Below are 14,373 nucleotides of genomic sequence, written 5' to 3'. Positions count from 1 at the left end.
CACTGCTTCACCAGAGCTCACTGGCTTGAATTGGTTTTCTCCCTCCTGACCTTGGAACACTACTGGAATCTTGCAAGAGGCAGTTTCCGTGCCTGTGTGTCTTCTGTGGCCAGTGATGGAGGGGGAGCCGCCCAGAACCATGTTCTTGGTCAGGGTCGAGTCTCCCCAGCTGTTTTGCCTGGGCATGTGCACGAGGCCGGTAGGCAGGGGCCATTTGCACCCCCTGTGCCGCCTCTTCCCATGTCATTCTAGCTCCTCAGGTGACCTGGCTTGTGCTCCCAGGCCTCTGAGCCCTTCTTTTAGGTGAGGCCAGTTTGGTTCTGGTTTCAAGCGTCCTTTCTTTAAGATCAGCTCCAGGTTCCCCAAGGCTTTGGGAGACCCAGGGAAGAGGTCCCTGAGAAGCCAGCATTGTCCCCCAGGGTGCACGACCGGCTCTTCCTGGACTGAGAGCTCCTCGCGGTCAAGGTTAGAGTTAGGGGCTGGGTCCACTCCAGGTGCCTACCAGTGCCTGGCAAACTACTTGAATGAAGAGATGAACGAGTGCATGTAGCACCCAGTGCTCTCTTACTGAGTGACATGCTTTAGTTTGGGCCTCAAAACAAGGATGTCCAAAAAGGACGTCCCCTCTTTGTGGTTAGGGGTGGAACAGGGCGGGGCCCCCAGCCCACAGGCTGCCTGAGCCTCTCTGGGTCCAAGATGCAAGATGTTAGGGGAGCCTAAAGCACTAGGAGGCATAGTGACCTGGGCAGACTCTCCTACCAGCTCTGGGACCAGGAGAACTGCCTGCTGATACCTAGACAGCCCTGGACCCCTCTCCCAACTCCCCTCCCCGCAACCAGGACAGAAACAGCAAGGAGCTCACTCGTGAGCAGCTTCATGAATTGAGCATGTAAGCCAGGAGCTTCCTGGACCTGCCCTCATCTCAGCCCCTTGCCCATCTGGCCGGCGGTTTCTACAGATGTAGAAATGGGGACTGAGAGAAGTCAACCTCCGGGCTCACGTCACCCGACGGTAACTGGCTGATCCGGGAGGTGCGTGATGTGACTACTCCAGCACCCAGGATTTGCCAGGTCCTGGCCTGGGACGCCATCCAGACGGCATGCAAAGGCCAATCTTTTTTTATTTTTTTGGAGGGGTCGGATAACTCAGGACAGGCGAGGTCTGGGTCTTCGGCCAGGCAAGAACCAGGTACAGGAAGTGGTATCTATTTATAGGCTGGGCCAGTCCCTTTCCAGCAGCAGGTGATAAGTGGATCGTTAAGAACACGCGGCCCCTCCCCCTACCTCACCAGTGGCGGTGGGGGGCTGCATGAGCCACACGCGGCCCGAGCTGCGATAGGCTGACCCGGCCTGGCTGGCGTCAGGATGGCTGCGCTCCAGCCCCAGGAGGGCTGCTGGGAGCCTGGGAGCAGGGGGGAGATGAGTGGGAGCCAGCCAGGCCGCTGGCGGGGGCAGGGCCAGCAGAGGAGGCCACCACAGGCACCAGCCCTGGCTCCCTGGGATGTTTGCGGTACAGAGGCCACTGCATTCAAGCGGAAGCTGAGTATGTGAGCCCAGCCCTGGAGCAGCGGCATTCTGCTCCGGTGGGCTGCGTGGGGAGATGGAGAGAGAGATAGATAGATAGACAGAGAGAGAGAGAGAGAGAGAGAGAAGAATGTTCCATGTCAGCTCGGGAGCCCCAGGCTAGGGTGATGGTGCTGGGTAAGGCAGACAGCTCCAGCGGCCAGAGGTTCAAGCTGGACCGCCCCAGGTGAACCAGGCCCAGCTCTACTCCTGCCCTGGGGACCCCCCGGCCCCACTTCTCTTCCCCACCCCTGGTCCTCCACGGGGAGCGTTCTCTCTCTCTCTGTCGGCTGCAAATAACACGGAGTGGGACCCTCCGCCCTCCCCGCCCGCCTCCTCGTCTGCCTTTCCGTCCATCATCTGGGCCAGCTGGACGGGTCATCCCTGGAACTAATGATGCGTGTGAGGGGCCAGTCAAGGGGTCCTCCCAGCACCAACCCAGGGAACAGAGGACGTGAGCAGATTCCTTCATGAACATCCACCCCTTTTTTGGGACGTGCCAGGCACTTTTCGAGCCCTGGGGGACACGCGGTGACCAAGAAAGACACAGACCCTGTCCTCATGGAGCCAACAGGCCAGTGGGGAGGAGGTAATGGTCAGAGGCCAAGGGCAAGTTGACCGGGCAGGGACACCAAGCTACGCCCCGCCCGAGTGATAGGGACAAGGTCAGAGCCACGGGGACGGCCCCCGGGACCTCCGGTGCCTGAGAGCCAAAGGAGACGATGTGCCTGTGCCTCCTTCTGGCCATGGGGTGGCTGGCGTCAGCAGCCTCTCCAAGGAGCTTCTGTGGGTTATTCTCAGTCTGACGCCCCCTCCCCTGCGGTCTGCCGGGCCTTCTCCATCCCTCTCTGACCCGCTCTGTGCCGCAGGGGACTGGCCCCGTGGACCGCATGGCCTGGGTCCTCTCGTTCTCGTGACTTCTGTGTGGCTTCAGCTGTGTGAGACATGGCCGGGGGGGTGGGGGTGGGTGGGGAGAGGGCGGCCTCGTGGCCCCGACCCCAGACGCGGCTCCTTTTGGGGCCCTTCTGCCCGCCTGGCTCTCACCAGCTCCTGTAACCCTTCAGGTGGAGGGTGATTAGAGCTTCCTGCTGTGACCAGTCCTGGGTGTGTCACCCTGGCTCATTGGTCATCTAAGCAGTCCTCCATCAGGTTCTCTTCAAAACCCAGCCAAGCTCACCTGTGTCCCCATCTATCGTGCTAAGGGGGCCATGAGCCCAGAACAGATGCCATTATGATAGCTGATCCGGGACCCACTCCTTCACCGTGGAGGAAACGGAGGCCCAGGGTAATGCCACAAGTTGCTCCAGGTCACCCCCTCCAGGCTGACTCGGAGTCCGGCGCTCTGGGGCCCTGCAGCCTCTGCCGGGAGGCGGCCTCTCACCCCCCTCCAGGCTGACTCGGAGTCCGGCGCTCCGGGGCCCTGCGGCCTCTGCCGGGAGGCGGCCTCTCACCTGGGCAGTAGCAGCGAAGCACCCCGGGCTGAATCAAGGACGCAGGCACTGAGATCTGGTCGAACAGGCAGCTGTAATTATTGCTGGCTTCTTGCCACGGGCCTGTGATGAGAACCTTCACTCCTCCCTGGAGGGAACAGAGACCAGCGGGGGGCAGAGGTCAGCCCCAGAGGGAGGGATGAGGGACACAGGCCCCCGTGGCTGCACCCCCAGCCCATGTGCTTGTGGAAAATGCAGACTGCCGATTCCCGTAAGCCCTACTTTTGAGAACCACTGTTTCAGGACTGTGGTGGGAAGGAGGTCCCCAGCCTCCCCCCCCCCCCGCCCCGCGCTCTCAGGGGCTCCCAGATGCTCCTGGCCTTCCTCAGCTGGCACCCAGCACGGGGGCCACCAGTTCGGATCCCTGACCCCCTCCTGGAAGTGAAACTTTCAGCTCCAGGCAGAAGGGAGCACAGAATTTTTCAAGCTTTTCCCCCCAGGATGCACCTGAGAACTGGCAGGGGGTGGTGGGGGACCCCTGAGAGGAAATGGAGGGGAGGGAAGGGCCTTTCTCTGTCATTTGCTTGTGGACAGATTGTGTGAACTCTGAGCTACGGAAATGGTCTTGAGCATCTTAGTGGCCTGCAGGGACTGGACCTTCTGGCGGGGAGATGAGGGGAGACCCGGGATGCCCAGGGTGTGGTGGGGATAGCCAGGGGTGGGAGGCAGCGAAGAGGGGCTGGATGAAGAAGGTAATGAGAAAGAAAGCAGAACAGAAAATTGGAAGGAAGGCTCAGAGCTGGAGGGGCTCAGAGGTTGCCACGGTGGCCAGACGGCCCCCTCACTGTGTACAGACACAGTACACGCAAGCACCGATGTGCTTATAGCCTGGCTGGGCTGTAGCTGCTCCCACAGGGCGATAGCCGGGGAGTGGAGGGAAGGGGGGTGCAGGAGTGGGGCTCAGATGACCTTGCTCAGCTCAAGGGGAGAGGGCCCTGCCCCCAAGGATCCCAGAGGCGCCCAGGCACAGGACAGCACCGGAAGGGTACAGGCGCTCCCTAACCTCTGGCTGGAACCAGCCAGGGCAGCCACAGAGCAAGGAGGGTGGCCTTACCTCTCGGTGCCCCGGGCAGTCCTGTCTATTGTCCGAGCTTAGTGATTAATAGCCGCCTGTCCTGCCTGATGCGAGCAAGGCGGTGTAGGTGCCCTACTCAGAGTTCAGCTGAGGGGAAGTCCAGGTAACTGAGTCAGGGAGGCCCGCCCCGGGGGTGCAGAGGGTGGGCTGGCTGTCCTCTGGCTCTCCTGGTCCTTTGTGAGCTCCCGCCTCCTCTCCCGGCAGGGGGCCAAGCTCTGCCCAGGACGGGGTGGAGAGCACCACCTAGTGTCCAGGCAGGAGAAGGTCGAGCGGCGCGCCTCCTGGAGACTGGGGTGGGGTGGGGGGGGAAGGGGGTGAGGAGTGCGGCCTGAGGCCCTCCTTCCCCCACGTCTCCAGGCCAGAGAAGCCAGACCCTAGTTCTCCCGCTGCTCCTAATGCCAGTGAGACGTTCTCTCCTGCTCAGTCCCCCGTTCTTGGGTGACCTGTCCTTGGCACTGGCCCATCCGTGCTCTGGAGGGACCCCGGCCTCGACACAGGACTGGCTGTTGAGGGTCCGCACAACGTGCCTGGAAGCAGACCTGGCCTTGGGCATCAGCAGTAGGAGGGGGTGTTTCCAGGGATGAGGTGGAAGTGGGTCCCTCACAGCCCAGCACAGAAGGGAGCTTCCCCTACGGAAGGGGCTCTCCCAGACTGGAAGGCCTTCTACCTGTGCTCTTGGATGGGCCTTCCTTCCTCTGCCTGGAATGGCTGGAGAAGTCATCTTACTGCTAGACAATCAAAGTTTGGAGGGTGGTAGACAGAGCTCAGGACCAGGAGCCAAAGGCAGGAGGCCTGCCTCTGCCCCTCGTAGCTGTGTGTCCTCAGTCAAGTGGCCCAACCTCTCTGGGTGGCATTTGAACTTTAGGGACCCTCTGGCCTTGACATTCTTTGGTTCTGATATATGGCTCCGCAGAGAGATTTGGAGTTCTGTCGGAGTGGCGGGGCTGGAGCCAGCATCCTTGGGCCCACAGGCTGGGAATGGGCTCCTGGCTGGGAGATGTACCATATGGCACAGGTAGAACCTGACTTTGGGATGCCTGGGGGCACCAGAAGCCAGCTCAGGGCACGATCCACCCTGGATCCTGGGCAATGGAAGAGCAGTGTCTTCAAAAGGCCACAGACAGTTACTCTGTGAGAAAAAAAGAAAGAAAGAAAAAAAAAAAACCCCAGTAACCCCAATCAGTAGCTGCTAGCATGAAGCCAGGGCTGCTGTGAAGAACAAAGGACTGCAGAAACTACCGGAGAACATCAGGACCTTCTCCATGGAAACTGCTGCGGGAGGGGCTCAGCATCCATCAGTTCAGGAGATGGTTTCCATAGCAACATCGGCCTGGCTGTGCTGAATCGCTGTGATGCAGGCACCTGACAGCTCTAATTGCAGCCTCCTGTGCCTGGGGCGGCAGGAGTGTCCGTGGAGGGAGATGACGCAGAAGCATTTGGGGGAGGAGAGGCAGCAACACATGCTATCTGAGGTCTCTGTGCCCTGGGAGCCCTGAGTAAAGGACCTGGATTTCTGATGCCCCTAGGGCGGATCCTGGGGGCCCAGGGGCACCTCCAGCATAGGGGTGTGTGTGTGTGTGTGTGTGTGTGTGTGTGTGTGTGTGTGCAGGTGAAGAGGCAGACGGAGCAGAGGGGAAGCGGGAGCAGCCTGTGGTGGGGGAGGGATGCTCAAGAAGAGACAGCAAGATGGCCCTGGTCTTAGCATCCCTGCGAAGTGAGTGCCTGGGCACCCTCGAATTTTAGAGCTGGGTGAGGATGCTGAGCGGCTGGCTAGATCTGGGCTCCTGACACAGGTGGCAGGCAGGCTTCTTCCCAGCAGAGAAGGGGAGAGGGCGAAGGGTACCATGCCAGCCGGTGAGGGTGGTACTATGAGGAGAGAGGAAGGACGGGGGAGAGATGCTATCTCCGGCAGGAGAACCCAGGAGGGTCGGCCCCTGCTGCTGGACTGGGTGGGGGAGGATGGCGGGGAGGGAGTGGCCGGCAGAGCCGCTGGGGCCTCAACAGAGGCCCCTCCGAGCAGCCACGTTGGGCTCCAAAGGGCCCAGCTGGTGGCATTTGCGCATTTCCCAAATCAAACTGAATTTGAGCTGCTTTTGTTTCTGGGTAGCTGGAAGCATCCAGAGCTTCTGGAAAAGCGGGGCTGCCGCTCCCTCTGCGAGGTGCCCGGGCCATCTTTCCTTTCTCGTTCCCATGCCGCCCTCGCGTGGCGAGCTGCTGAACTGACTTTCTCCGAGGTACAGTTTAGGGATCTGCAGGCCGGTGCTCTGATACAGGACAGAGAGCGCCAGGCCTGCCAAGAGCCCCTGACCAGTGCCCGCAGGTCCCAGCGGCTGGAAGGAGGGCCTGGACCCGCCCAGGGATGTGCACTCAGCTTACAGGTTGAGTCCCGGGATGAAAAGCTCCTCCTGCCAAAGGACACGGGCACCAGGGCGCCTCAGAGCCTCCTGAGGAAGGACCAGATCTCCAAGGTCGGAGGACTTGGGGGGCCTTGAGGCCACCCCTGTTCAGCCACGTACAGATCAGGACACCGAGGCCCAGGAGGCAGGCCCGAGAGGCAGTGCCCCGACTCCCAGCTCTGACCTCCTTGAACCCTAGTCCCAGGCCTCCCTCCCAGCCCCTCGGAATTGCTTTCTTAATCCCCGTGGGGAGCCAGCTGCTGGGCTGAGCTGATCTTTCACCCCAGGGGATGGGGTCACAGCGAGCCACACCAAGAGGAAACTGAGTCAGTCTTCTGGAGTCTTGGGGGTCCATGGTGGTAGGGGGAGTCCCTGGAGGTGGGTGGAAGAGGCAGGGCTGCTGGAGCTCTTCGCTCAGTCCTGACAACCCAGTGAGGAAAGCGCTAGTATTGCCCTAGTCTTAGAGACAGGAAAGGCAGCGACCTTTGCCCAAAGCCACCACCGGCTAGTAAAGAGGGGGGCTGGATTTGAATCCAGACTGTCCAGCCCCAGCGCCGTGCCCCTCACCACGCAGGGCAGTCACCTCCGGACACCCGAGCTGTGATGAGCCCGCTGCCCGAGGACGCAGTGCACGGGCAGAGCAGCTCTTACACCTGCTGTATTTCTGGGATGCTCCTGTCCCGAGGGGGCCACCACCTGGGCTAATGTGGCACCTGAGAGCTGGGGGCGTTCATACACAGCGAGCAGCCTCTTCGCCACGGCCGAGGCAGGCGGACACGTAAAGGAGCACAGTGGGCCGTGAGTTGTGATGGCCACAGAGTAATAACCGATAACAACAATAAACTATTGATTACGTACTACGGGCCAAAGACTTTACCAAGAAGCAAGTACTATTATCACCCCCACTTGATAGGTGAGCAAACTGAGTCACAGGGAGGGAAAATCACAGCAGAGGCAGGACTGACACCCAGGGCTGCCCCCTGAGACGTGCCCTCCACCCTGGGCCTCAGTGTCCCCTTCACCAGGGCCCGGGGGAGACTGGGAAGCCGACACAGGCTCTCAGAAATGCTGCGCTTCTCAGGGAACCCCGTTAACCCTGTCCCAACTCGGGCATCGTCCTGGGAGCTCCTGCCAGCACCTGGGGCTGGAACGTGCACGGGTTTAGCCAGCATTCCTGCTCTGCCCATGTCAGAAGACCTTCTGCGTGGTTTGCATCGCTGCCTTGAGGTACCCCATGAGCTTCAGCGTCTCTCAGGAGCACCCTTCCCTTGGTGTCTTGGGCAGCAGCCCCTGCGCTAATGTCTAGGGAAGGTGGCAGTGGAGCCATGGGAGCCGTGGGCAGCCACCTCCCAGGGGAGAAAGTGCTGATCGGGGCCCCCATATGCTGCTCTCCAAACACCTGGCAGGTGCACTGGGAGGGGTCAGGGATTGTGTCCTATTGGGCAGCAGGAGGTTAGGGAACACTTGGGCCACTCTGTCCCCTTCCTACGCCATTCTACTTCAGAGGAAAAGCAAAGGTTCCTTCCTTAAGCACCTGGGCCACCGTGGCAAGACCTGGGTCGTCCTGCGGTCCTGGGCTTTGGAGCAGCGATTCTCAACGTCAGATCTCAGCCCCCCCGGAAGTGAGACAGACTGTGGGGTGGGGGGATGTCTTTGATTTTGTAGAGGCTGGATATACCACCAAAATCTCACAGATGACTCATTGGAAGCTGTACCCTCCCTCTCAATTTGCTGGGAATTTGTTTTTGCTTTGTTTTGTGAAACAAATCAAAAGCAATGGATACAGATGGTCTATAGTGGTGATTTCCAAATATTTTCCCAGCAGCCCTAGGATGCTTTTTTGAAAAAAAAAAAAAAAAAAAAAAAGGCAAAGCAAAACATAGGTGGAATCTTAAGACATTGGCCAGGTGACAGCGGTGACAGCAAACATTGCTCTGGCATAGTTGGGAGGGCCACCTGGCCTCCGAGGAGACCCCTGATTTTAAAGCTACTTGCTCCTGTGAGGACTGAGAACACCAGAGAGAGCTGGGGGTATTTCGGGCACCACGGGGACAGAGGGAGGGGACAACTGCATGGTCCAGAGCTTCGAGGGAAGGGCAGCCACACGCAAACGAACATCCCTTGCTGGGTGCTGGCGGGTGGGCAGGTGAGGCTGGTGCGGGAGGCTACGGCAGTGACAGCTTACCTCCGGGTAAGACCACTCTGGAGAGTAGTCGGTCACCATGAACACCCGTCCGCTCTGCTGTAGCATCCCCAGGGTGCCCGGGGCTGAGGCGGCCGAGACTACCTCGGCAACGTGCATGTAGGCCATGGTGCTGGCCCCGCCCTCGGCGCTGCTCAGCTGCAGGCTGCCCTGCTGGGGGCTGCAGCAGGGGATGCACATCTCTGCCTGGGTGAAGGGGGCACGGGCCCCGTCCTCTGACTGCGAGAGCGCCGCGCCATCCCCCGACACCAGCTGGTGCCCGTAGATGGCGCTGCCGCCCCCCTCCACGGAGATGAAGTCGTTGATCAGGTCGGAGAACTGGTTGCCGAAGGAGATGTCGAAGTGGTCCAGGCTGAGCTCCATGTTGGAGGCGTTGCCCAGGCCGGGCTGGGCCACGGGGTAGAGTCCCTGCACCACGTTGCCCGGGAGGAGGGGGACGCCGCCGGCGCTGCGGATCACCCCGGTGGGCTCGGGTTGCAGGTAGTGCTCGGAGCTACAGGCCTGCAGCTCCCCGGACTTGATCAGGCCCTCGCCCCCTTCGGCCACCTGCGAGGTCTCCATGGTGACCTCCCCTTCCGCCGCCATGGCCTGGAAATTGGCCTGAAACTGCATGAGGTGGAGGGAAGAAGTGGACTCAATCCGTGTCTCCACGTGGCCGCTGCAGGAGCTGGTCTGTGACGACGCCTCCGTTTTCACCGTGGGCATCACAAAGGTGCCCCCAGAGTCACCCAGGCTGCTGTGGGCGTTCTGCTCAATGGGGAGGGGCTTGCTGGCGTCCTGCAGGAAGAAGCTCGGGGAAGGGGTCTGGTGGACGTGGGGGCCCGTCTGGCTGAAGCTGGATGTGTAGTCCTTGTTGGAGTCTATTGCACTGAAGTCCATCTGCTCCAGGGTGGTGCTGGGGCTCAGGCCGCCGCCCGACGGCAGGAGGCTGGAGCCGGCGCTAAGGGTGAGGGAGCTGGAAGCCGCGGCCGCCGCGGAGGAGGAGTAGGCCTCCTTGGCCATCTGCTGCTCGAAGGAAGTGTCTTCGGTCTTAATCTCCTTGGTCAGGACGGTGGTGAAGCCGAAGCCCCTCTCCACTGGTGGCGAGTGCCGGACGTCGGCACTGACCATCTCGGCTTTCAGGCCTCCGCCCCCGTACGTCTGGCCTTGCTTTGGGTTATTGAGGAAACAGTCGGGGTCAAAGTTCATGGTGGTTTCTGGAATCTTCCGGCCCCCGTCGAGGGTGGTGGAGAGGACGAGCTCTTCGGACACATTGGTGGGCAGCATGGACAGGCTCTCCGAGCTGCCCGTGGTAGGGAAGGCGAACTTGTGGCCGTCGGAACTCACGGCCAGGACGAGGCCCTGAGAGGCGTCGGGCGACAGGAGGTGTTGGTTGGGGCCTGCGGTGGGGGACATGGTGTACACGGCCTCGTTGGTGACCTCGGACATGAACACCGTGGCGCTCTGGGACAAGCTCCCCATCACGGAGGCCACCGCCATGCTGGACACGCCCGTGACCACGGGGCTGTCCGCCATGTCCGGGTCGCTGTTGAGCCCGCTGCTGATGGAAACCGGGGAGCTCTGGGTGGTGTCGGGGACCTCCACCTGGTTGGTGGAGGAGACCTCTGTGCTGTTTTGGTGCAGCAGCACCGGCTTGGCCACCTTGCCGTTCCTCTTCTCGCGGCTCAAGCCCTTGCCGTGGCTGTGCTCGTGCTTGCCCTCGGACACGTCATTGTGCTGCACCTCCGCGTGGCCCCCGTAACCCCCCGTCCGCGGCTCCACCTTCGGCGAGATGATGCGGTGCTTGGCACTGTTACACTTGTGGTGCACGCTGCTGCCCGCTCCTGCGGAGATCAGAAGCGCAACACGCACGCACGCACACGCACACACACACACACACACACACACACGCAGAGTGTCAGAGCTAGGACCGCAGTGGGCCCCGTCCCTGAGCGCTGGGGTCTGGCAGAGCCCAGCCTGGGAGTCCAGGCTGGCCCTGGCCCCTCGGGGCCGCCGTGGGACGGACACTCAGGGACTCAGGCCATCTTACCCCACCCCGGGTTCTCAGGTGCCCTATGTAACCACCGTCTGGACTGGGGGGCTTTGTCCCTGATGCTCCTTTCAAATAGTAATTGAAGAGCCCCAGTGCATAGGAGGCGGGGAAGGAGAGGCTGGGGAGAATGCCGTACTCCAGGAAAATCTTTCCCACCTTCCGAGGCGTACTCACTCACCGGAATGGCTCAGTCTGGGATGGTGGCCGGGGCCTTCTCCCCTCCCCTGAAACTTTTCATGCCTGTTCAGGCCACAGTGTCCCAGGAAGCCCCTCTGGGACTGAAAGCCGGTGGTCGATGGTAGGGGGCTGGGGGTGCGGTGGGTAGAGAGCAATGTACTCTCCCTGGACTAGCTCTTAGGCCCCAGGACCAAAGAGGGTTCTAGACTTTATTCCAGAGGCAGAAAGGTATTTGGGGCCACCCCCCACCCCCACTCCATTTAGCTAGCCCGGGCCTATCCTTGGCTCCTTGTGGGATGAAATCCTTCTAAAGACCTGAGCAAGGACCCAGCCCTAAACCCCAGTTCAGTGGCAGAGAAGAAAGAACCTCAGGCTCTGAGCGTTTCTGAGCAAGTTGCACTCGGGGCTCTGCCCCCAGGCCTCCACTCCTGTGTAATTTTCATTCCATCTGATAAAGGTGACTCTGCTTTTGATAAAAGGGTGAATTCTCCCCTGATCCAGTTACAGACTCACCAAGATCCCTAAATATATGAAGACTTCGCAGAGAAGTGACATGACCCTCTAATGGAAATAGCTAATTAAGGCCGCTAGGGGGTGAAGAACCACATTTCCAAGAGCAAATACCATCATCGGAAACAGACACATCAGGACAGAGGATGTGGGCCGCTTTACATTCTTGGAGGAGACAGAGGTGGAAGCAAGAGGGTTAGCTCGAGTGGTCACACTGACTCAGGGCTGATCTCCCAGAAAAGCCTGTGTCGGCCCGGGGACCTGGGCTCCTGCAGCTGCTGCCCGAGATCCCAGGGCCCGGAGGGCACCTGCCACGGGTGGATGTGGACAGAGACCCAACCCTGTGCACTCCTGACTCTGCTGCCCACGTTCCTAGAGGGCGCGCCTCTCCGGAAACTGCTCTCTCCTGTCCAAAGTGGGCTGCCCTCCAGCCGCGCCAGCCCCGCCGGGCAGGATGAGGGAGAGTTGCCCTGGGTGCTGGGCTGTGGTCTGGCTCCTGGCTGACCCGTCTCCCCTTGTGGTCATCACACCCGCTGCCTGGCAGCGCCCCCTCTGCCCACGTGCCCGCTGGGGGCGACCCCGCTCACCCAGGCTGCCAGTGCAGAGGCAGTTGTGGGTCCGCGGCTGTGGCTTGGTCTGGTGGCTGTCAAGGATCTGCTGTACCAGCTGCTCCACCGAGAAGCCCGAGCTGCTGTTCCCGTTGCTGCAGGTCCACTTGATGCCGTGGACTGTGGGGAGAGAGGCAGGGTGGTCAGAGGCCATGGCTGCGGGGGGAATCCTGCGAGGGCCGGGACCCGGGCCCACCCTGAGCGCGGCCCGCTCTCTGCTGGGACACTGGCTTCAGGCACCATGAAGGCATGGCCGTAAGAAGTGGCGGAGAGAGGAGGGTAGAGAAGGGAGGGCCAGGCTGCCCCACCAGACCCCGCCCCCTGGGGACTTCTGTGCGCCCCCTCTGCCTCCCGTCCTCCTTTCCTGTGGCGCATGGCGGTGGGGGGGGGCAGTAGACGGCCCAGGGAGTTGCTTTTTTTTTCGCAAAGACCAAGTACATCGGGTGGCTCTTCCAGGGGTCCTGGAGTGGAGGGGACAGAGAGTGAGGATGGGGAAGGAGAGGTGCCGGAGGCTGAGGGACCTCCCCAGACCGCAGGTCGTGGAGATGTGGAGACGTGGTGGAGGCTGGGGAGAATGGCTCCCATCCCGACGGGTGGCGGAGGGGGAGCACTTCAGTCTCCTGCTCTCGTCAGACTCCCCGGCCTCGAGGGATGGCAGACTGGGCACAGCCGGTGCCCCCCGATGGCCCGCCACCCGGACGGCCGCCCTGGGGTTCTGGCTCCACCCTCCTCAACCCTGGAGCCCTGCTGTCCCTGGTGTTGGAGTGGGGGACCCAGCATGACTGAGGGCGGATGGGACTGGAAGTCTAAGATAACCGACTTGCCTGCCTGGGTGTGTGGACTGACTGAGTTTCACGTCCGCTGTGCTCTCTCATCTGGAGCAGACCTCGCTGAGAGGCGGGGGGCTGAGCCTGGGGGGCCTCTCTGGTGGCTCTGGGGGGCCGGGTCCAGAGGCAGTGAATCCACAGCCCCGGGGCTGGAGCTGGTGCCTGGGGCTTCAGGAGGGACCCAGGTCCCTATGAAGGGGGTGGACAATGGGAGCTGGTGGTCTGAGAGGGGGAGCAGGGCATCAGGGCACAGGGTCAGGTTACAGAGAGGCCAGGGCTTTGCCAGCGCAAGAACAATTTGCTTTCTCCTGATCTCACGTGGACTCCATGGGAAGAACTGTCACAGCTCACAGAGCCTGTCTTTGCCCTCTGAGGGGCACAAGGAGACACACAGGGAGAGTCTACACAGCGGGTAGGAGCTGGGTTGGATTCAGATGTGGATTGGAGTCCAGGTTTTGTTCTGTACTTGCTGTGTGAATTTGGCCAAGTCACCAAACCTCTCTGAGCCTCAGTTTCCTCACCTGCAAAATGGGAATACAAGAGTATCTGCCTCACAGGGTGGCCCGGAGGAAACCCAGTCTCCTGCCTGGCACTCCGTGTGGACCCCGCCAAGAGTAGCTGTTGTCATAACCATTAATGTTGATGATGACAACGACGGCGACACACAGCACGCAGTGCTGGCCTTGCCCTGGCAGCTTGGCCGATGCTTTGGGAATGGGCCTGGGGAAGGCAGCTTCTTGCTGTGACCTCCACAGGCGGCTCAGCCTTGGAACGCTGCAGGGAGAGCTCCACAGCACCGTCCGTCTCGTGCCTCAGCTCCTGTGCTTTCACGTAGAACTTCAGTGGTTTTTTCAAAGAAAACCCCGGTGTGAGGGTCGTGATCTGCTGGGAACCCCCTGAGGCTGCCACTTCTCTTCTCCTCTCCATGCACCTGCCCAGGTGTTCGCCCGGGATCCTCGCCTCCACTCCATTCTGATGAGGCTCTGGCCCCTCGGGAGGTCTTCTGGGCTCTGCCGTTAATTTCTTCAAAAGCGCTGGGGCCCCAGCCCTGCTCCTGGAGGTCCCGAATTCTGGCGGGTCATTGAGAGGGGACGGTGGCTGAGTGGCTTCTCGAGCTAGCTCAGCTGCCTGGATTTGAAGTCGTGGGAGCCTGTTTGGAGCCCTGTGTGATGCGCATGCCCAGGGGTTGGGTGTTTGCAGCCCACCTTTCTGCAGGTGGACAGCGCCTCCCCTTGGGATCCCTCGGGAAAATCTCCAGCAGCCCCAGGAAGCTTGCACTCCCGCTGGCTCAGGCCCACCTCCTGTCTGGCAGCTGGAAGGGACAGCCCAAGCCAGGGGTTTGCAAACCTCATCGTAGCTGTGGAGCACTTTTCGCAAATGAACCTCTACCTGCAAATCCAATATGGAAAACAGATCACAGCAGAAGGGGCCTGGCCCAGGCAGGACTTAGGGGTCAGGGCGTGTCCTCACACCTGGGCCCCCCTCGGCTGAGG

General features: G+C 61.1%; 1 protein-coding gene across 6 annotated transcripts in view; it reads right to left on the bottom strand.

Moving 5' to 3' along the window:
- CAMTA1 (calmodulin binding transcription activator 1) overlaps positions 1 to 14,373 on the bottom strand; it is an 897,244-nt gene that overhangs the window by 81,214 nt on the left and 801,657 nt on the right. For all 6 annotated transcript variants that reach the window (XM_032640933.1, XM_032640940.1, XM_032640959.1 and 3 more), the window contains 3 exons: positions 12,033 to 12,173; positions 8,709 to 10,549; positions 3,014 to 3,140 (listed from right to left, as the gene is read on the bottom strand). In XM_032640933.1, the coding sequence (XP_032496824.1) occupies positions 3,014 to 3,140; positions 8,709 to 10,549; positions 12,033 to 12,173 (2,109 nt within the window). The remainder of the gene's footprint in view (positions 1 to 3,013; positions 3,141 to 8,708; positions 10,550 to 12,032; positions 12,174 to 14,373) is intronic.

The sequence above is a fragment of the Phocoena sinus genome, chromosome 1 (genome assembly GCF_008692025.1).
Source record: "Phocoena sinus isolate mPhoSin1 chromosome 1, mPhoSin1.pri, whole genome shotgun sequence".
In the NCBI taxonomy this organism is placed as follows: Eukaryota; Metazoa; Chordata; class Mammalia; order Artiodactyla; family Phocoenidae; genus Phocoena; species Phocoena sinus.
This window is presented reverse-complemented; position numbering and strand designations above follow the sequence as displayed.